This window comes from Danio rerio, chromosome 14 (assembly GCF_052040795.2).
Source record: "Danio rerio strain M-AB ecotype USA chromosome 14, GRCz13ab, whole genome shotgun sequence".
Taxonomy (NCBI): domain Eukaryota; kingdom Metazoa; phylum Chordata; class Actinopteri; order Cypriniformes; family Danionidae; genus Danio; species Danio rerio.
The window spans coordinates 41,113,046-41,134,838 of record NC_141034.1 but is presented as its reverse complement, the minus strand read 5'-3'; the positions used below and the strand labels follow the sequence as shown (position 1 = coordinate 41,134,838).

Below are 21,793 nucleotides of genomic sequence, written 5' to 3'. Positions count from 1 at the left end.
TTTCGAAGCTTCGACACATTTGCTTCGATAGTTTCAGTGTTTCACGAAGCCTCGCTTTGCCCACCACTAGTGCTCCGGGGAGATGGTGAGAGTTCTGGTGTTGGATCGGTCACGAGCTGGAGTCGGCTGTGGGAGAGACAAAGAGACACAAGCGTTAGCGCAGGGAGTCATGTGGAAATGAAGCTCATCTTCCTCCTGTGTGGGGCTGGCTTATATCTCTCCCTGGCTGATGAGGTCCAGCTGTGAGCAATCCGGTGCTGATGAGGTTCCAGCTGGGGTGAATTTGTGACCAGGGCGACGTGGCATTAGTGTGCTCGCTACACAAGATATTGAGCATGTGTTCAAAAAGACTGCCAAACAGGGAAAGGCTAACTTTACTTTACCTAACAGATGGGAATCTGTTTCTACCTTGAAGTTCCAGACTAACTGGCTGAATCAGCCAGGTTGTCCTGTATATTGGGCATTATTGATTTGTCCCATGACCTCCCGTTCTCTATTTTTACCAATAAATTAATTGAAAATAACTAATGAAGCCGTTACTATCAAGCAGAATCCTCAGCCATCAGCAAAAGGTGCTAATCCCGTCACGCCAATGTTTTTGAGGCAGTTTACACCTGGTCACTTCATTTGTTTAATTCTGATTGGATATAGATCTGATCACCCAGACAACTTCAGAAAGTGGTCTGGGACACATTCCAGATGAAACTGAATGGGTCTAATTATTTCTTTTTAGACAAAATTAATTGAAATAATAAAATGATGACCTGGAGAAAATCTGACCTGCGCCTGTTTTGAGAAACACCTGTAGGTTTGCTTTAACTGTTAAACAAAATAAATAAAACCATATTTACTATAAGCATAAAACATGTTTTACATGTGTCAACAAACCAAAAGCCTAAGTAAGAATTGTGCATGCCATATTAAATGAAAATGTTTGAGCAATGTTAAATGTTAAGCAACTTGAAAAAACAGTCAATATTTTTGGTACTGGAAAAGAGCATGCACATGATTTCAGAAGACAAGCTAATCCAGCTTGTGGGGGAAAACCGGAGCACTGGGAGGAAACCCATGCAAACACAGGGAGAACATGCAAACTCCACACAGAAATGCCAACTGAACCAGCTGGGGCTCGAACCTGCGTCACCCATGATTTATTTAATTATGAATATTTAATTTACATCTTTCCCAGTGTTTTCCAATAAAACAGTGTTCATATTACAGGGGACCTGTTGCAGCCCCTTTTTACAAGTTAAGTCTGTAATGTTCCTAGAATGTGTATGTGAAGTTTCAGCTATTATACCTCTTTGAAACTGACCCTTTTAGTGTTTGATCCAAATTGTGCCGTTTTGGCAACTGTCCCTTTAAATTCAAATGAGATTGTGCTTCCAGCCCTCTTTTCAAAAGAGGATAGGGCTACAAATGCCTATGTGTCAGTATAGTGGCAGATTCAAAAACAAAACTAACATTCGGGGGTGGGAGGGAGAGATCATCACTAATTTGCGGGACGTTCATCCTACTCTGTAAAAAGTTGAATTACTTAAAATTTTAGGGCAACCAGCTTTAGGACATTTTTGAGTTGACTTAAATCAATTCAAGTGCAGTACTTGGCAATTATAAGTATTACAATTATAAGTTGGGTCCACTTTTTAACTGTGAATGATGACATGTACAAAGAGAATATCAATCAAAGTGTTTCTGCAGAATTAGAAGCTGGTTATATTCACAGACTGTTGCCACAGCTGCGTTTAAACCTCTTATAAATGTGATTTTTGCTGATAGGTTATTTAATGCATTTTTCTGGTAATATAAGAGCATTGTCACTTTATAAATACTTTTGTTGATGCATTGCCCGACCAGCTAAATTATATTTTGCTTTCATGTATATTTATGCCTCTGTGCTCGGTTGTTCTGTCATAGGTTAGTGTTTTATTTATTGTATTTTATGTTTTATTATTCTATTGTATTGTATTGTTTTTCTTTCTTTAATATTTTGTTATAGTTTTGTTTTGAATGCAAAAAGCACATACACATAAACGTTTAAAAAAGATTATAGCTTATAGTGAATGTAACCATGTACGCTGCGTAAAATCTCAAAACATAATTATATAGCACAAGTAACCAATCTGTTATAGCATCTGACACTTAACACTATACACTTTAACTGTATCTTCTAAGTTATTTTAAAGCCTTTAATATACAGTACATGACTCATGTTTAAGAATAATTGGATTATGCACTTTTCCTGCAGCTGCTCTCTCCATGTACTCTGCTGTTTTTCATGTTCTCATATCAAAATTTTGAATATCAATCTAAATGGAACTTGCCTTTTACTTGTATTGTTTATAAAACATATAATAAAATATTGCATAAACTTGATATATCCCCTATCCTCCAGTAAATGCCTCGTCATCAACACTTCTCATGTGCACTTCTGTCAGGATTGACCCACATATCAATCTTAACAATGTTTTCTGTGGTTGAGTTCAGCTGCGGATGAATGATTCTGCAAAGCTTTTCCAGGAATTTAAAGCGTGCTTTATGTAATATCGAAGTAATTAAAACTACTCATTGAAGATTAACCTGAAAATTGTTCTCAGCGAGATGCAAATATCATTTTCGCTTTCATATCTAGCACAGGAGCAGGTTGCCAGCTGTTCAGGATTGCATAAACCAAGGCGTATCTTTCTGACTCCCACAGGCAGAGATGAGAGACGCCTCAATGAGATATGAGGTATTTGTGACGTTTGCATGGTTGTAGTGCAGGTGGTCTGATGGGAGGATTTTGTTGCTTCTGCTGATGGTATCTAGCATTCCTAAGCTTGCACATGCCTGTTGTGGTTGTGTGCTGCAGACAACGTTAAAGGTAAAAAAACAGATCAAATTGAGCATAGTCTTTAGAAGAAAGCAGATGTGTTCAGCACATACCTGCGTTTTTTTTTTTATGCTTGAAATCGGTTTCTACTTTATTGAGGCTAGACAATTTTGTAGCTATCAATTTTGGGGGTCTTTTGTCCGGAATGGATATTAGAAGTACTGTGCAAAGTTGCCTTGTATAGAATTAAAAAAATACATTTCCATATTCATTAGGGATGTAATGATCCGATATGATTCACGATACTAATCTCACAATCAGTGTTGGAGAGGTTGTTTTGTAAATGTAATAGATTACAGATTACAAATGACCCTATTTGAAATGTAATCAGTAGTGTACCTTTTCAATTACTTTATAAAGGTGAAGTAACTGATTACATTTGATTACTTTTAAGTTTCTAATGGACATTCATTCATTCAATTTCTTGTCAGCTTAGTCCCTTTATTAATCTGGGGTAGCCACAGTGGAATGAACCGCCAACTTATCCAGCATGTTTTTTTATGCAGCGGATGCCCTTCCAGCAGCAACCCATCTCTGGGAAACATCCACAAACACTCATTTGCACACACTCATACAGTACGGGCAATTTAGACTACCCAATTCACCTGTACCACATGTCTTTGGACTGTGGGGGAAACCCGAGCACCCGGAGGAAACCCATGTGAACGCAGGGAGAACATGCAACTCCAAACAGAAATGCCGACTGAGCCGAGGATCGAACCAGCGACCTTGCTGTGAGGCAACAGCACTACCTACTGTGCCACTGCTTTGCCCTTTCTAAAAGACATTTTCAACTTAATTGTTTTCTAGCATTTCTCCAGTTACCTTAATTGGTTGGCGACGTTACTGACCAGAGAGAGGTGGCAGTAACGCACCAAAAAGTTTGTTGTCAACCACTAAAAAACAGGTAGAAGAAGAAATCCCCATTCTCACCATCCAATGGATTCACTTTTATCGGCTAGACAAAGGCCTCACAGCTCTGTGAATGTCAGTGCCGTTACTTATTGATCCGTGACCGGTAAATGTAGCTTGTGTGGACGCTACTTCACTAATAAAATAGCTTTGCTACTGAAAAGCTATTTGATTTATAAAGTAGCGATTCTACCACCAAGCTACTGAGAAAGCTAGGAAAGTAGTGACGCTACTGGTCAACCCTGTTAATGTGATAAAATCGCTTTGGCTGAGTCTGTTGGTGCCCTGAATTTCACAAATCAATAACTTTGTGAGTCATAATATATCATTGGAAATGAAAGGGTCCGTTTTTATTTCTTTACAATCACGATAACGACAAAAACCATTTGCTTTTCTAAAATAAAGAAAGGCTTACATATCTGCAGATGCTTCCTTAGGTTCGACATTGAATTCTTTGATGTCTAAAGTATTTTAACAGCTGGCAAACAAATTTTGCTGTTATATGTGTGCCCTTCTCGCATTTCAGCGTGAAATTTTTTTTAAATATTTAGCAATTAAATGCATTTTTATCAGTCACCATGGTGGCAGCTCCCAGACTGATTGTAGTAGCCTAATGCTTTCAGTGGCAGAGAGGATTATTGTAATTGGTAGACGGAGTGCGCCGCAATCAAACCGGAAAACCAATCAAAAGCATCAGAATAGCACCGCTTTAATAAACAGCCTAAGCAGAAGGCATCATGCTTATCAAAAACAGGCAAAGCAACAGATTAATATTATTCAACATATTTAGACGTAACCTCATTTGTAATTATTAACATTTTCATAAGTAACTATAATTTAATCACTTTTTTCTCAGTAATTGTAATGAATTACTGTTACTTTTTTTTTAATTAAATTATGTAATGCCAATACATGTAACTAGTTACTCCCCAACACTGCTTACAATTCACGATTTAGCCACAATTTTTAAATAAAATTGACTGACTTGATTGAATGAATAAAGTTGTGACTGTGCTGGGATTTTGCATTTTTTAAAAATAAATATCAGCATATCTATGTTTTCTGGCATAAGCTGGATTGTCCCCTGCAGATTGAAAAACTCTTTCACTGGAGAAAGCCTTTCCTGACCCAGAGAGCAGTGTGTACAGAAGTGGTCAATAGGCCCTCTGATGCAAGGGACTGGCCACTGGCATAAAAAAAAAAAAAAAAATATATATATATATATATATATATATATATATATATATATATATATATATATATATATATTTATACAATTTTTTAATTGAGACAGAGACAGGAGTTAAACATCATTATGAATGTAAATAATTAATATTTCTACTATAATTAGTATAAGTATCCATTTGATACACTTAAGAAGAGGTAATCTTAAACAATTTTAAATATTCAATAATGCATATTTAAAATATGCATAAACTAATTTTAAAAAATATGCAAATATGCATAATAAAATTTGAAAAGGAGGGGAAAAAATAATATAATACCTGCTTCTGTAACAGAACAACTTTCTCTGTTTTTTTGTTTCTTCTTTAAGTCTGAAGAACATCTTCACACTTTCTCTATGAAAACACTGATGCGCTGCGTGATCTCCGCAACACTCCTCTGAGCAAGTGGAGTTGCAAATCCTCTGGTCTGCTTGGTTTGGTTTATTGAGTTTTTTTTTTTTTTTGCGTATATACGTCTGTAACAGTAGTTTTAACTGTGCTGACGGTTTATGTGCATCATATTGGTCGTTCTGTATGTGTAAGTAAACGTCTTTTTGCAGTATTTGCACATAGTTTGTGTTTTGTCTGGCGGACTTCACTGCTGTCATTTTATTCTGCCGCCCTACCTCGTGCTCGTCGCAGGTAAAGCGAGTTTGCGGCTCTAAACAGCGTCCCCTCTGTTCAAAAAATGTATCACGATTAATTCAACATTTCTACCGATTTAAGTCACATATTTGAATCGATTTTCAACTGACTCAAATAATTGTTGTATTCCTATAATATTCATTCTTCCATTCATTTTCCTTCGGCTTAGTCCCTCTATCATGTCGCCAAAGCAAAAATGAACCGCCAACTATTCCAGCTTATGTTTAATGCAGCAGATGCACTTCCAGCCTCAACCCAGGAAAACACCCACACTCTCTAACCCTAACCCTCTTCACAAACATACACTACTGTCAATTTAGTTAATCTAATTCACCCATACCGGATGTCTTTGGATTGTGGGGGAAATCAGAGCCCACGGAGGAAGCCCACGCGAACACAGGGAGAACATGCAAACTCCACACAGAAATGCCAACTAGCCCAGCCAGGACTCGAACCAGTAACCTTCTTGCTCTAAGGTGAAAGTGCTAACCACTAAGCCACCGTGCCACCCATTTCCATACTATGTACATAATTTACTCTGTAATTGTCCTTGAATTTTTTACCACTTTTTTCGATAGACTGATTTATTATATACCACTTGCAATGTGTGTCTAGCAAATGCATCAATATAGTATAAAGTAATAGAATGAAATTTACAATTTAAATCAAATATTTTAGGAAGTAAAATGAAGCTATATTTACTAAATATAATAGAACTTATTTTATTCATTATTGTTTTAAGATCGTATTTAATCATGATGGGACATATAATTATGCATTAATTATCATATTTACTACATTTTATGCTGAAAAGAATGAAACAAACCTTGACTAATATATTGCATATTGTTGTTTCATTAAAAAATTACAAAAATAAGATTTAAAAAATTGCATAACCTTCATTAAAAACTGCTGATTTAGATGACAAATAGTTTCATATTGCTTTTATTAAATAAGATAATACATATAAAAATGTGAAATGTTAAATTTGCATGAATGTATTAATTACAGTAGCTTTATAAATATGCATCCTTAATAAATCATACTGATGTGTCCCCTCTGCTCAGTGATGACAAGCAGACATGCCCCAGATACAAAGGATCAATTTGATTTTAAAACTCACACTGATGAACCCTCATGCTCCACATTGTCTCTGATTAGAATTAATGGAGACAGAAATTTCTAGGAAGCACATGTCCTCCAGCGCTGCATTTAATTTGTGAAAACCAAAAATGCTCTGCCTGGCTATTGGACAAGATTCCAATTTGATTTTGATCTGTTCATCCCAGCTAATGATTGGTCGAATTGACCTGGTACACGATTGCTTGACCAACCTCTGAACTAACGCTATTGCCTCTGAAAAAAGGGGTCATTGCTAGGGCCAGACGGAATCTGCGAACGTTTTTTGCTATTTCTGCGAAGAATTTTTGTAAAAGTCTCCGGATTTCTGCGGAATTATTTTAGGAGTATGATAACTAAAAACTTAATATATGAAATAAAAAAATATATCTTTTAAACTTTTATTTAATGTTTAATATGCTAATCCAATTAGATTCACTTTATTTAGTAAAAAAAAGCAAGTTTATCATATAATATATCTAGTAAAAGACAGAAAATAGTACTGTACAAACTGCATTGTACATAAATCAGATATACATTTTCACAGTAGTCAATAACATTACTGTAATTAATTATAATGTAGATTTTCACACATTTACTCAAGTAAATAAACAGAATTAATGATGGGCTAAAAATCTGCGGAAATCTGCAGAATTCTGTGTGCGCAGATTCCAAGTGGGCCTAGTTATTGCTAAGTCCAGAACAACTTAATTATAAACTGCCTGAGTTTTTATTATTATTGTTATTATTTTTGCTATAAATTCTGCAAGAAGAACCATATAAACAATAGCTTTTGGACATCTGCATTAACTTCTGACTAATTAATTACCTTTATTTTACTAGAGAGGAGAGAGTAGACATGCCTGAACATGTATTTGAAAGTTTTCTTGCTTTGCATTTGCAGTTCTTGTGTTTAGTCTATTTGAATGGTGGTGACACAATGAAACTGCAAATTAAAATGGACAGCCATGTTTATCTCTCTTCTAAAAGGGCTGCACAAAATAAAACGTGAACATTGACATTGCAATGTGCAATAGTCTGCAAAAGCACATAACAGGATGTCCAGTGTCAAGCAGAGGTCATCATTGACATTGACCAGGCATTACAGCATGCGATTTGTGCATTAAATGCCAAGTTGAACAATAATAGAGTGAAAGTATCATTTGTATTTGTTTTTAAGGGCTATTTCTATGTAAACGAGAACATTTGTGGCTTTAACAAAAGTTTATTGTAATTACAGCACTTTATACAGTGGATTAGATGTCATTTGGCTTTTGATTATTCCGTTTATATACCTGGATGCAGTTAAAACCATAACTACAAAAAACAAAAGCAAATTACTGTTATTTTTTTTCTTCTATTATATTTGTCTATGCTCATAATGTATGTATAACTAGTGCACTATTTTACAGAATCATTACAATCATTGAATCATTTGAAATGTTATATTCTTTCCAAATTGGGATATTTCATTAATCTGGTTAAATTGTTTTGATTTCACATTATTTAGAATATCATAAAGTATATATCACAATGTCAGATGTATTCCAATATTGTACATATACTTCCTTTTTAAAAAGTCAAAGTGAACATAACAACCTTCAAAATACAGAACAAAAGAGAATTTATCCAGAGAGGAAACTCGCAATGCAAATTGAACAAAAAGTAACAAAATATTTATTCAATTATTAAGGTAAGATTTCAAGAAAGCTTCAAGAGGGAGTTTAAGCCAAAACAAAATGTTCTCTAACTGATATTTCAAGAGCTCACACTTAGCTGATGATTGATTATAAAGCTTGTTTGGCATGCTGTCCCAGGAGAGAGCCCCAAGCTGAGTTTGAGCTCTGGTAGATCTTGAGAACTCCCTTGCTGTAATAGTTAATGAACAGATAGTGATTGCTCTTAAGAGACAACGACTTACTAGGTGCATGTCCATGATCTTTGGTTTAGTCAACTAACTTAAGTTGCATGTTTTTTGATGGTGGGAGGAAACTAGGGAACCCGGGGCTTACCCACCTGAGCACAGGGAGAACAAGTATACTCTGCACAGAAACAATGACTTGGTAAGAAATAGAACCAGTTTTTGCTGTGAGGCAACAGGGCTAACCCCTGGGTCACCGTGTCACCCATCTAGAAAAGGAGGTGGAGCAGGGGTGGAAAGGGGGATTCTTCAAAGTAAAGATGTCTGTTATATAGAACTAACATATAGTGGCTTAGAAATCATCTGATTGGTGAATCATAAATTGGATTATGCAGGACCAGCTGCAAGCAATCATAAGCACGTGATCCTACCGAAATAAGTTTATAAATAAACTTCACAAGGGAAAAAAGTAAATCTATTAAGGAAAAGAAAAGAAAATGCATCAAATTACCCTTAATCCCCTACTAAAATAAACAAGAGAAACTATAATAATAATAATAATAATAATAATAATAATAATATCTTACATTTATATAGTGCTTTTCTTGACACTCTTTTACACAAATGGGAGGAATCTTCTCGTCCACCAACAGTGTGCAGTAACCACCTGGATGACACGACGGCAGCCATACTGCACCAGACCGCACACCACACACCAGCTAATTAGTAGAGAAAAGCAGAGTGATGGAGCCAATTATGATATAGGGATGGTTAGGAGGCCATGATGGACAGAGGCCAGTGGGCAAATTTGGCTTGGATGCCAGGGTTAAACCCTTATTCTTTTTTTGAAGAACATCCTGGGATTTTTAATGACCACAGAGAGACAGGACCTCGGTTTAGTGTCTCATTAAAAAAAATGGCACTCACTGAGCAGTATAGAGTCCCCTTCACTATACTGGGGCATTAGGACACACACAGACTGTAGGTGTAGCACCCCCTGCTGGCCTCACTAACATTACTTCCGGCAGCAACCTAGCTTTCCCATGTGGTCTCCCATCCAGGAACTGATCAGGCATCAATATGATGTGTTTGCTTTATGTAGTGTCACGTTTGACAAAGGGACATATGCAAAATCTGAAAGTGTTTTTTGCTGTTGATACTTGCTTAATACTTGCTGTGTCCAATAATCGGATTTAGTATAGGATAGTCTGGACAAGACTAGTATTATTTCTGTGTGTGTATTATGTAGAGCAAGACTGAAAAGGCACTTTAGGAAGGTGCTTAGATGGTGCATGACATGGAATTTAATCCATCTAAATTCTCCAGCATCTCATCTTATTAAGATTACATTCACATTCCTGCACTCTCGCCCTTGCTCCATTCTGAGTTAGTCTAAAGATTAAGACACAAATTACATCAGATTTTTTTAAGGTGCGGGTGACATAATTCTTGAGAGAAAGGAAATGGCAGGACAAAAAAACAAAAAATAAAAAGTACTGTTTTTGATTATGTTTGTTTTTGGTTCCTGTCTGGCCGCTATGTGCTTTGATGATCTGAATAATCTATGGCATTGATGCTGATCAATTTCTCACATGGTTCTTTACCATGGAGTATCATAATCAAACTAATAGTCTATCATTGTTGAAAAACGAAACACAATATAGTGCCAAAAATGTTGTATTTGCGTGTATCCTGCCTATATTTACCCCCTTATTAATAGCAAGTGACTGACTGCTTTCAATAAAGAGGTAATTCACCCAATAATGGGCATTTGCTGTAGATTTACTCATCCACATGATGTTTTTTCAGTCTGAAAAAAAAAAAAAACGTTTAGTCAAAACAGAACTGGCATTGTAAACGCTATAAGAGAATGCCCAATGTGTATCTTTCACAAGAACTGAAATAGTCCGTAGCGGTTACTTTCATCTCACGCTGCAGACACATGTTTACAGTTCACCGTTTGAGTATTTGGATGTAAAAGTCGAAACAAAGAACTGAACTGTTCCAAGTTTTTCATGTGTTCTTGCAATATCACTACGTTGTTAGGATGTCATTGAGTTGCTCATTATATAACCTTGCGTAACTTTTAGAAAGATCAAATAGAAGACCAGATTTCACCAGCTTTCCTTACGAACCCAAATATGCCCCCTCAGCACTGATAACACTGCAAAGTCAGAGATGCACTATGCAACACCAACCTCGACCTTAAAGGACTTTCCGTACTAGCAATTACAGCACATTAATTATTTAAACATCATCAGTTAGTAAACACACTTTGATAAACTCAAGCATGCAATCAGAATAACCTATAGCAACATTTATTCTATTGTTAATGGTTCTGTTATAGCAGCATACCATTTAGATTTTTTTAATCCATCTGTGATGCATAATCAGGCTGTTTCTGTGGTTTAATATCTGGTGATGTTTGGATTCATATAACAGCTATATCTCGACTCTGCTTAGGTACTGCGGGTCAGCTGCATGAATCATTCATGCTGATACTAATATTATGGTGCTCATGGGTCCTACAATATTAGATTGTGGAGCAGCATTATTAGCTTCTGGATTCCTCTGTTGCTTCTCCACCCCAGTAAGCACACATACACATACACACCCAAACACCAGCCTAATCTCAGTACTGATGCTACAAACTGATGAATATTTGATTCTGTGTCTGCTTGAGCGTGCCCTGATATGTGAATGTGCATTTATATGCATGTGTGTGATCCTAATGGTAAAGAGATTTCCTTCAGCAACCTCTTTTCATGCATTTTGGCATTTAGTGCACAGGTATTGCTGGAATGCCTTGAGGGGAGGATGGTGGGCTTTTCTGGGGAGGTGGTCTGGGTGCTGAAACAAGCAAAAGCCTTCGTATTACCTTTTAAAGACAATCAATTACCATGACCTGTTCTGCCTCCCTGTGGGAGTTCCAGCTCTCCTCGAGAGCAAGCCGCACTGCTTCGACATATGAGTCAGTGTTTGGAAGTGACAGAGCATTAGTTTGCATAGCCCAACTCATCAGAGCTTGGTGGTATGCGTTCTGTCCACAAATGCCATGGAGATGAGTGTGAGTTTCATTAGGAATGCAAGTCAGCAGCACAGAGTAATGACAATTCAGGTCGTTCAGTTGAATGGGATCTTTATTTGATCTCTTCAGAATTGTTTTGTGCATTTTACATTCATTCAATCTTATTCAGGACAAAAAAAAATACTGCGAGTGTTATGCAGTGCTGTGTTTTCATTCAAAGGTTTAATGTTTAAACCTCCTATGCAATACTGCATTTTTAATGTAAATATAGTAATGCATGAATCAATATTCTGAAGTACTATTAAGATATTAAATAACGTTTTTTTCTGTTTTAATATATTTGAAAACATATTGATTTATTATTTTGTTTCACAGTGCTGAACATTCAGAAACCATTCTGATATGCTTATTTGATGGCCAAGAACATTACATCTTATTGTTATGTAATAACAATTTTGAATCATCCTAAAGTGGTTTATTATGCTTTAATTCCTGGCTGGATGGAAATTGTCATATGTATTAAAATGCTTATATTGTCATGGGCCTGTGTAAGATTCTGATGGTATGATAACCTTGGATAAAAATATCACTGTTTCACGGTATGACTGTATTATGATTACTGCTTTAAAATATGTTCTATTTTTAAATGTCAGTGTAAAAGACAACATTTTTTTTTTTCCACTGGAAGCAATACATTTTATTTTAATAAACATTTCAAATATTTTAAAACAGTAAACATGTCAGATTAAACAATTAAAATAAATCATTGATCTCTGCTGAATTCAGTAGTATCAAAAATAAATTTCTGATTTTCTTTTCTTTGGATATAAGTCAGAGTCAAGTCAAAAGTTAAAGTCAGCTTCTTTGTCAATTCAACCTACAGGACATACAGAGAATCGAAACTGCGTTACTCTCTGACCGTAGGTGCCTAATATATAATATTAATACAAAAAGTAGAATTTTAGGAATTACAATAAATACAATTATACATAAAATGTATTCTAAGAATATAAGTAAAAAAAAATATATACAATGTAAATGTAAACAATTCTATAACACTTCAGGGCATATGGCACAAAGTGCAAACCAGTAAAGTCACTGCATTGCTCAGCTCAATAAAATGCTTGAAAGTAGATTTATAAGCAATTTGTTTTACAGATTTGTTTGCTGAATCGTGGCCTGACCAATAGCTTTTGATGTGTAGATACTGTTGACCTAAAAAACTAAATAAAATAGTAGTAAAAAGACATAAAACTTAAATAATACCGTAGGATCGAAAACAGAAAATGTTGGCAGCTTTAAAACCTTGTCTTTCGTTAACTGCAGTTAACCTTGAAACCAGTTATTAAAGCTGGGCGATTTGACCTAAAATTAAAATCTCAATTAATTGACCTTTGTGACTCAATTACAATTAATGAACAATAATTTTATTTATTTATTTTTAATGTTTTTGCCCTCATAGTTTACTGATAAGTTTTGTACATTAGATATGCTCACATATTACAAGAGGTTTATAATTGTAGGGTGCATTACTTGATTTATAAAAAATGAAGAAAACACACACTATCAACTGTCCTGTCAGGGTTCTGCCACTCTGGTCATGTAAATTCTTGTTTTGGTGGCAGAATCCAGACACTAGTCATGTCTAATCCTGTCCTGTTGTGCCCGGCTCAAGTTTTCTTGGGTCGAGCACTTGTTTCTGTCATTTTGTGTGTCTCCGTGTGTGCGCGCGCCTTCGTGGGTGTGCGCAGAGCGTGCGCGCTCCCGCTTGATGCGGCCGCGCAGGCTCTGCGTCCCTCCGACGCGCACACTCTTGTACTCGTGTTTGTGTTTTCGTCTGTCTGCAGCATTGTGTTTCATTCCCAGCGTCTCAGTCTTGTTGGTTTCGGTTTTGGTCGGCGCTGGGATGAAGCATGCACGCTGCGTGTGTGAGCGCTTCAGTGTTGTGCTTGTCTTGTCATGAACATGCAAATAATGAGTTTTCTCATTGGCTACATGTTCTTGTCCTGTTTTATGTGAGCGCATGGCTTGTGTTGTCTCTCTGTGTCATGCGCTCTCCCGTTTATTGTCTAGTCCCACCCTCCTTGTTAACTCATTATTAGTTTGTCATGTTCACCTGTGGGTCAATTTACTTTTGCTTTATAATCCTGTGCCAGTTTGTCGTCGATACTCCCTCTGTGTTCCTGTTCCAGTTGTGTCTTGCCAGCCCAGCCAAGTTTGTCTCTTTGATTTTGATTCATGTTTTCCCCCTCAGGGTAGTTTGTTTTGCCTTTTTTGTTTTATTTGTACTTTGTTATTAATAAAACCCAATTATTAGTTGCAATTGAGTCCTCGCTCCTTTTCCCCTCACCCGACCGTGACACTGTCCATGATTATTTATTTAACATAAATACTGAACAACTGAAATTAAAACACACATTGCCTTAAACGTGGCTCTCCGCACTTTCCACCCTCATGGTGACTCCACACACGGTAAGGAAAGTAATTGAAAAAATTGCGCTGGAAAAATTTGATCATTTATAGGTTCTGAATTTTGATTACCTTTCGATTAATCACCCAACCCCACCGGTTATCATGCCATGCCTACAAGTAAATAACTGGAGTTTAAATATATAGTATTGCAGAATGAGGTCACTGTGTTAAATAAAAGAACTATTGAATTGTGCATATTTTATATTATTGCAAATATGTCTCTGAAACAGTTTGCGAGCTTCATTCATGTTGGAACTTTACATGGTTACGATACAAAAAATATTAAAGAGAACAAGAATCAAGGTCATCTTACATTTTTTTTCTCTTTCTGTAGCAGTGGATTTGCAAGGCTGCTGTCCACACACCCGGTTTATAGTGCCACCGAAGACCACACACTGGGTGGCCATTATGCAGAGAGGAAAGTGCACCTTCAAGGAGAAGATCCTTAAGGCAGCTGCTTTCAATGCCTCAGCCGTCATTATCTACAATAACAACACCAAAGAGGACACAGTCACGATGGCTCATGAAGGTGAGCTCCATAATCATTGCATTCTCATTACAGTTAATTCAGCTGTCTCTCTCCAGTATGTGTCATGTACCGTACTTCGGTATCTTGCAGACATTTCTATCACAGCTTGACTCAGTTCAGTCAGTAGACTAAAAGCTTCTTTCTTTTATAGTACTTTTGAAACTGCTTGCTGATTGAAATGCAGGAAATTGTTCTGAATTCATGTGATGTTTACTGGACTGTAAGTCTTTTGTCTGGGTTGGAAATACAGCAAGGGGTAATTGTTATGTCTTGACTAGACATGCTGGTTTAAAGGTCTACAATTACAATACAATAAATAAAAAACATTGTTCAAGGATTAAATGGAAGGGAGAAAGTGAGGCCAATTGTCCTCTGTGTGTGTGTGTGTGTGTGTGTGTGTGTGTGTGTGTCAGTACAGTAAAAAATATATAAAAAATTTTATGTATATATATATATATATATATATATATATATATAAATAAATAAATTAATTAATTTATTTATTTATTTATTTCACAGCTCCAAAATTTGCACTGTAATGTTAACTGTAAAATGAAACAAGTGAATGTGAATAAACTAGATACAATGTGTTTTGTTTAGGTGTGAATGTGAAACTGTCACTCAGACTTGGGAAGTTTTGTGCAGCATACAGCAGACAGTCTGGGGGAAAGCGTTGCTGTGCTCAGCAAAATAAAGTATTTTTATTATTTATTTATTTTTTAAACAAGGCATTTTGGTAAAAGCAATAGCTGACACAGTAATTCCAATGCCCATTACAAGCCATTAAATGTTTAAAGAACAGACCACATAGGAGCTAACCGGACATTATAAAACCTCTCCACAAGATATCAGCTACACATACTGTACACATCATAGAGTATATGCAAGTGTTTTAATACTTGTGTGCAGAAATGCATATGCAGTTTATTTTAGTGTGTAATTATATGTTTAATAGTTTTCTGATATCTACAGTACATAGTAGGTTAATGGCCTGGGTAAATTCAAAGAATTTGTTTTAGAATGGTTTTGCACCGAGAATCAAAAGCTCAGTTTTAAGCTCATTTGTAACGTTGTAAACGATCAAAGACGATCCTATGTTGATCATCAAAGTTTGTTTTGTTCTGATTGGCCTGTTTTTTTAAGGAATTGCACACTCTTGTGATTTATATAGGAATGAGGAAACAAATGTGTTTCATGGTATTTCATTTCAATGTATTGAACATGTATTATTCAGCTATGACTTGAAATATCTAGATTTTCATTATATGCAAAGTCCCTTTAAGGCAAGTCATTTCACTCAGTGGCCATCTCTGAAACGCCTCTCGGGCTGTATGCTCATGCATTCTTTCTGAATGGGAAAGCATCTAATCTTCCAATACTGTTCGCCAAGCTTATGATTGCATTACATATTTGAAATCACCGATAAAATTAAACAACAGTCGTCTCATTAGTTTTGTTTCTAATTGTTCGAATCAAACAAAATCAGCATTTGCTTGGGTTGCCCAAGCTAATGTCCATGCACACTCAAAAGGAACAAGATCACGAGACATGCCTCATTTATGGCTGTTCTACATATTATCATCCTCTGAATAATGATCACTGATCGCGCTGCTTTTCAGAAGTAATTTACAACTTGACCTTGATGGCAAATCTCCTCCAGAAATGGCAGTGACTCTTTGTTTACAAGTTTGTGGGCTTTGAGTAGTTGCTGTCATGTGATGTGCGTTTGACAGGACGGACTGTACCTCACATTCGTTTTATAAAGATTACAAAACTAATAAAAGTTATGTTTTTAAGAGTAGTTGGTTACTTTAAAAGTACAGATTTCAAGCTTTATGTGGATAAATTTTTTATGTCTGTGAAGAATGCATTCACTAAGATTTCAGTGCGTTTGTCGACCACAAAAACTGACAGAAAACCAAAAAAAAAAAACAAATCTGAGCTTCTCCTCCGGAGAAATGTTCATTATAGCTATCAATGGTTGGCTTCTGTACTAGTAGGCGGGGCTTCATTCACCATATTGACTAATACACTTTTCCGCATTCAGAACTATACAAGTGACATGTCTTGTGTATTCTATAGTCTATAAGTATATAAGTATATACGTTCTATAAGTTAGTTATATGGGACCTGTAAGTGTTGACATTTTTGATAGTGCTATTTTTAATCCTACATTCATTCAAAATGTAGACTTGTTGATTGTTCGAGTTGGTTGATTTTCTGTACATGACTGGCATTTTTGATGGATGCATTGTGACAATTTTTAAAATGTCTCCTAAGGTGGGTGCATTGTAAAAGGTCTTAGAGAAGTCATCTTGAAACTCCTGTGTTCTGCTCCATTTACAGTATGTGGTGCTTTTTTGCTATAGCTGTGTTTGAATGTAGAAACACATCCTGTGTGAATGTTGCCTCACACATTCTGTGCTGCCTGTGGTTCGTCAATGTGATATATACAGTACATACATTTATAACAACCTCCTTAAATACATAAGTTGTTTTTAGGTGAATTTTTGGATTTATGTTATATTATGCCACAAATAAATATGTGTATGATTCTGAGGCAAAGTCTACATTATTCCAGATATATTTAAAAATGATTTGTTCACAATGCAATCTCTTTACATGAGTGGCTTCCACAAAGTTTATCATTTACAACGAAATGATAAAAATGCTAAAATTAGGGCTGCGCGATATTAGAAAAACAAAACTTATATAATATTTTGTTTTGCAATATACAATAAATTGCAATTATGAAATCAATTTGACCAAATGGCTTGAAAAGCTCTATTTGAGGGAAAATCGTTAGTTTAGATTGATTGAGGTGATTTTGTAAGGGTATGAATCGTGTATAAAAAAACATTAACAGAGTTAATTAGAGAGTCAAACAGAATGTAGAATTAAATGTCAAATAACAGCGTATAGTATCATTATATAATAATTTAGTGAAATTATTGTTCATTATTTTTCAAGTTACAAATGTTGTATTGTGTTCGAATGCATTACACTCACTTGAAATGTATTTAAAACACATGGAAATGGTCAAGTTTTACTCTGTTATGGTTATACCTAGCAATGACTTCACAGTCATGTATTCTCAATTATTGATCAACTATAATCCTCCTCAATCCCCTGTGCAGACACACACATTGTTATGTCGTTGCTGAAACGATATAATGTGCAGCCCTAGCTAAATTCATCTTATTGTTTATTCATAGGTGATTAAAGAGAATGAACCAAGATCAGATATAGTTAAGTCATTTTATGAGTAACTTCCCTAATCATCATTTCATGTTTGGTCTAAAATGCAAATTGCCCTCATGTTTTGCCACAGGACATCTAATGCTTTTAAATATTATGTCATCTTTGCAGAATCTACATTTATATAAAGTCTGAGAAAGTAAACAGCATATAGCTGGCACACACTGGTGCACGTGTCTTTTCACACTTGAAATGGTTAATCCTTGGTCATTATAAACCCCAAGCAAACAGAATCTTCTGTAATCTTGCCTCGCATTTAACACAGCTCAAAATTTGCTCAGGGATACCAATGAATCCTGGGTGCTCGCACACTGATGTTTCACACTGTACAAACATAAGCCCTGGGTTAATATTATGCATATCGCTGATTTCTTTCAAGTTTATCCAGAATGTTTTCTAGCTTTTCTTGCCAAAAAAGCTGCCAATTTACATCGCACACTGTTTTTGTGGCTGTCATAAGCATGTGAATATCATGCATGCAATTGCCTGTCAGTTTGTAAAGATCTAATCTGCCACTGGATTGTTTTATACTGCATACATTCGATACCGCAGTGTAGGCATAACTGCAGACAAAAAACAGTGCTAAGCTGTAATCTTTGTTAAAAAACAGTGCTAAACACACGCTTCTGACCAAACACACACATTCAAGTACTGCTGTTTTCACAGTCCACACTACAACACTGAAAAGCATTTTCACATTTGATGATGCTAGAGAACATCTTCAAAAACAACACAAACTTATTTCACTGTGTAGGAAAAGTAGAGGGTGATTTATTCCACTGTGGTGACCCCTGATAAAGAATTTAAAAAGTCAAAGGAAAGTGAGTGGAGTGAATGAGTGAAAAGGAGGGGTCCTCAAAAGCAGCCTTGAGGAACGCAAGCATTCAAATCTATTTCTAATTATATTTTTTAAATAGGGATGTCCAGATCCGATCACATGATTGGAAATCGGGCCCGGCAACGCTGTTTCAGACTCGGAATCGGACGTTGCTTCTCGTTCAGGACTCGAATATACATGTATACTCTCATTATTTTTGAACACATCTTTAATTATACGGTGGCACAGAGTTAGACCTCTTTCTTTACTTTACACAGAAACAGCAATGCGTGTGGCATGACATCACTTTGTTGCAGAAATGCTATTGATTAAATGCTTTCAAAGTCGAACACGGAAGCAGCTTAAAGCGGAAAGTGCGAGTATGTCTGCAGTCTGAAAGGTGTTATAAAGTTGATGACGGCAACATTGCCAAAGCAAACTGTGAGATATGTAAATTTGCAATTGCAAGAGGTTAAAAGAAACAAGGCTACATTTAACACAACAAACCTGAAAAGGCACCTCAAAAACAAACACCCGACAAAATACAGCGAGTTTACCCAGGCAACCCAACCGAAGATGAGTCAGCTCACACTGCAGGAGAGTTTGAAGAGGAGAGAAAAAATGTCCTATGACAACGCAAAGGCACAGTACATCACAGCCGAGATAGCACAAATGATCTCAATGAGTGACCTGCCATTCGCTTTTGTAGAGAACCCTTGGTTTCTTATGTTTATGGAGCAAGTAGAACCTCGATTTGAATTTTTAATGGATTATAAAAGTATCGCATCAGGTTTTGGTATCAGTAGATACTCAAAATCAAATGACTCTGATTCGGACTCAAGGGCAAAAAACAGATCAGGACATCCCTATATATAAGTGATTGAAGGCTGGACTTTCATCTTTTTGTGTGTGTGTGTGTGTGTGTGTGTGTGTGTGTGTGTTTGTTGGAATTTTGAGGACTGAAGAACTATACGTACTGGAATACAGTCATTGAAGCAGTTACTATTACTCCGCAGGTGCACTCTCTTCACACACACACACACACACACACACACACACACACACACACACACACACACACACACACACACATACACACACACACACACTCAAGAGTGCTCATACACTTTCGGCTTGGCACATTACCAGCAGCTTTGGATGCACAGGCCACATAGGATTCAACCTTTAAGATCTCAGAAGCATGAAAGGGTGTATGACAGGGTTGGATGAGGGAGGGACAGAGGAAAGGTGGGAGATGGTGAGTCACGGCAGCACTATCAGAATGGGATCGATGAGATGTTTAAATATAGCAGGACTGCATGATTTATTCAGAGGGTCCTTTTCCTTTGCCACCTATGGGATTCAAACCTCTATATACCAAGTGTAAAGACAAAAATTTGGGGGTAACAGCTACTAGGTATATGGTACCAATTTTTTTGAGTAGGGATGCAAATCTGTGGCATGTTAGGTGCCAAATTCAGTGTTAAGATTTTAGACTATGTCTTTGGACATCAGAACCATTTGTATGAAGGAGTGTTGAATTATTTATTGTGTTTTAAGTGTTGTTATTGTTTAAGTAAACAAACTGTTGAAAATATTTTTTGTTTCTGGATTTAAAGCTAAAATAAACGTTGGGTAAATTGTTAGATTTTAAACGTCAGATGAAAACATCACAATCTATTACAATCACACATTTTTAAAAGCTGAAATTTATGAAACAAAAAAAAAATACTTGTGCGCGTGTATGCTGTGTGTATGCATGTGTGGGTGGAGAATAATTTTTAATATGAATGATGCAAACACATTTCAAGATTTAAGAATGTGATTATGTGTTTTTTTTTAATAAAAGAAGGGACTGCTTTGATTATACAACAGGGGACGTAATTATTGAACATGTCATGTTTTTTTTTTTTTTTTTTTCTAGGAATAATGGAATTGACCCAGATTTAGGTACAAATCCAAAGAATACAAACATAAAAATGAAACACAGAAAAATGTGTTATGTGTAATAACAATGGAATGACACAAGGAGAAAGTATACTGAAATATATTTAATGCTTTATATAAATAAGGCTTTTTTTTGGTGATGGCAGCTTAAAGACACTTCTCATATTGAGAATGAAGTTGCTCATGTGTGAGTTGTTCGCAGTCTTCAACAGAGTGTAAAAATCTTAATGTTTCTGTGGGTCTCGTCTATTAAATCTGATCTTTATTTTGTATTTTCTATTGGATTCAAGTCAGGTGATTGGCTGGGCCATTCTACAGCTTGATTTTCTTTTTCTGAAACTATTTGAGGGTTTCATAGCTGGGTTTTGGATCATTGTCTTGCCGTAATGTCCTCCCTGGTTTCATAGATGTTGGAATGAAACAGTAAATATTCATTTACAATGACAAAGAGCAGGGAGTTGCTGAAAACAAACTGAGAGATTTTAGCTGCTGTCTGGGCTTTCGCTGCCTTTCTACACCTCCCTTTCTTCATGTGTTCAATACTTTTCCTTGTGTCGTTTAATTTTATTAGACATAACTGTATTTGTAAGCTAATTAGATTAGTTCACGTTGCATATATGGATTTCTTTGGTTGCTATCAACATCTGGTGAAAATTTCAAGTCAGCAGCACCTTTAGAAATGTGCATTCTGGGAAATATGGTTATGTGTTCACTACTTTTTTCCACAATGTACAAACCACTTTATTTTGCTGATGCAGTGTTAAAATGTGAATATGCTAACTGATGTGACATACAAATCATTTTTATATGTTGCATTTTATAGAGATGTTCCATATATCAACAACATATTTAAATATCTGTTCAAACATACATTCAAAAGAGAGTAAAAAATAATTTACATCAAAACAAATGCATACTGCATGCAAAGGCATAATGACACACGCTCTCTTGAGTCTGTGTGGTTTGAACATCACTTCACCTTTACTGTTGGTGTTAGTCAGCATGTGCAGGGCTTAAGACCACCTTTGCGGGAATTTCCCCTTTAACACAGATCAATATTTGCATGCTTTAACCTTTACAGGAGGAGCAGCTGGTAATGAATAAAAC

The 21,793-nt window shown here is 36.0% G+C and overlaps 1 protein-coding gene across 4 annotated transcripts in view; it reads left to right on the top strand.

Moving 5' to 3' along the window:
- The window catches only part of rnf130 (ring finger protein 130), a 78,094-nt gene that overhangs the window by 9,534 nt on the left and 46,767 nt on the right, over nucleotides 1-21,793 (top strand). For 2 of the 4 annotated variants that reach the window (XM_087280506.1, XM_087280507.1), the window contains exon 3: nucleotides 14,473-14,664. In XM_087280506.1, the coding sequence (XP_087136632.1) occupies nucleotides 14,473-14,664 (192 nt within the window). Of the gene's footprint in view, nucleotides 1-14,469; nucleotides 14,665-21,793 lie in introns of all 4 variants that reach the window. The other 2 variants (XM_087280505.1, NM_001020465.3) reach the window with 1 other exon arrangement.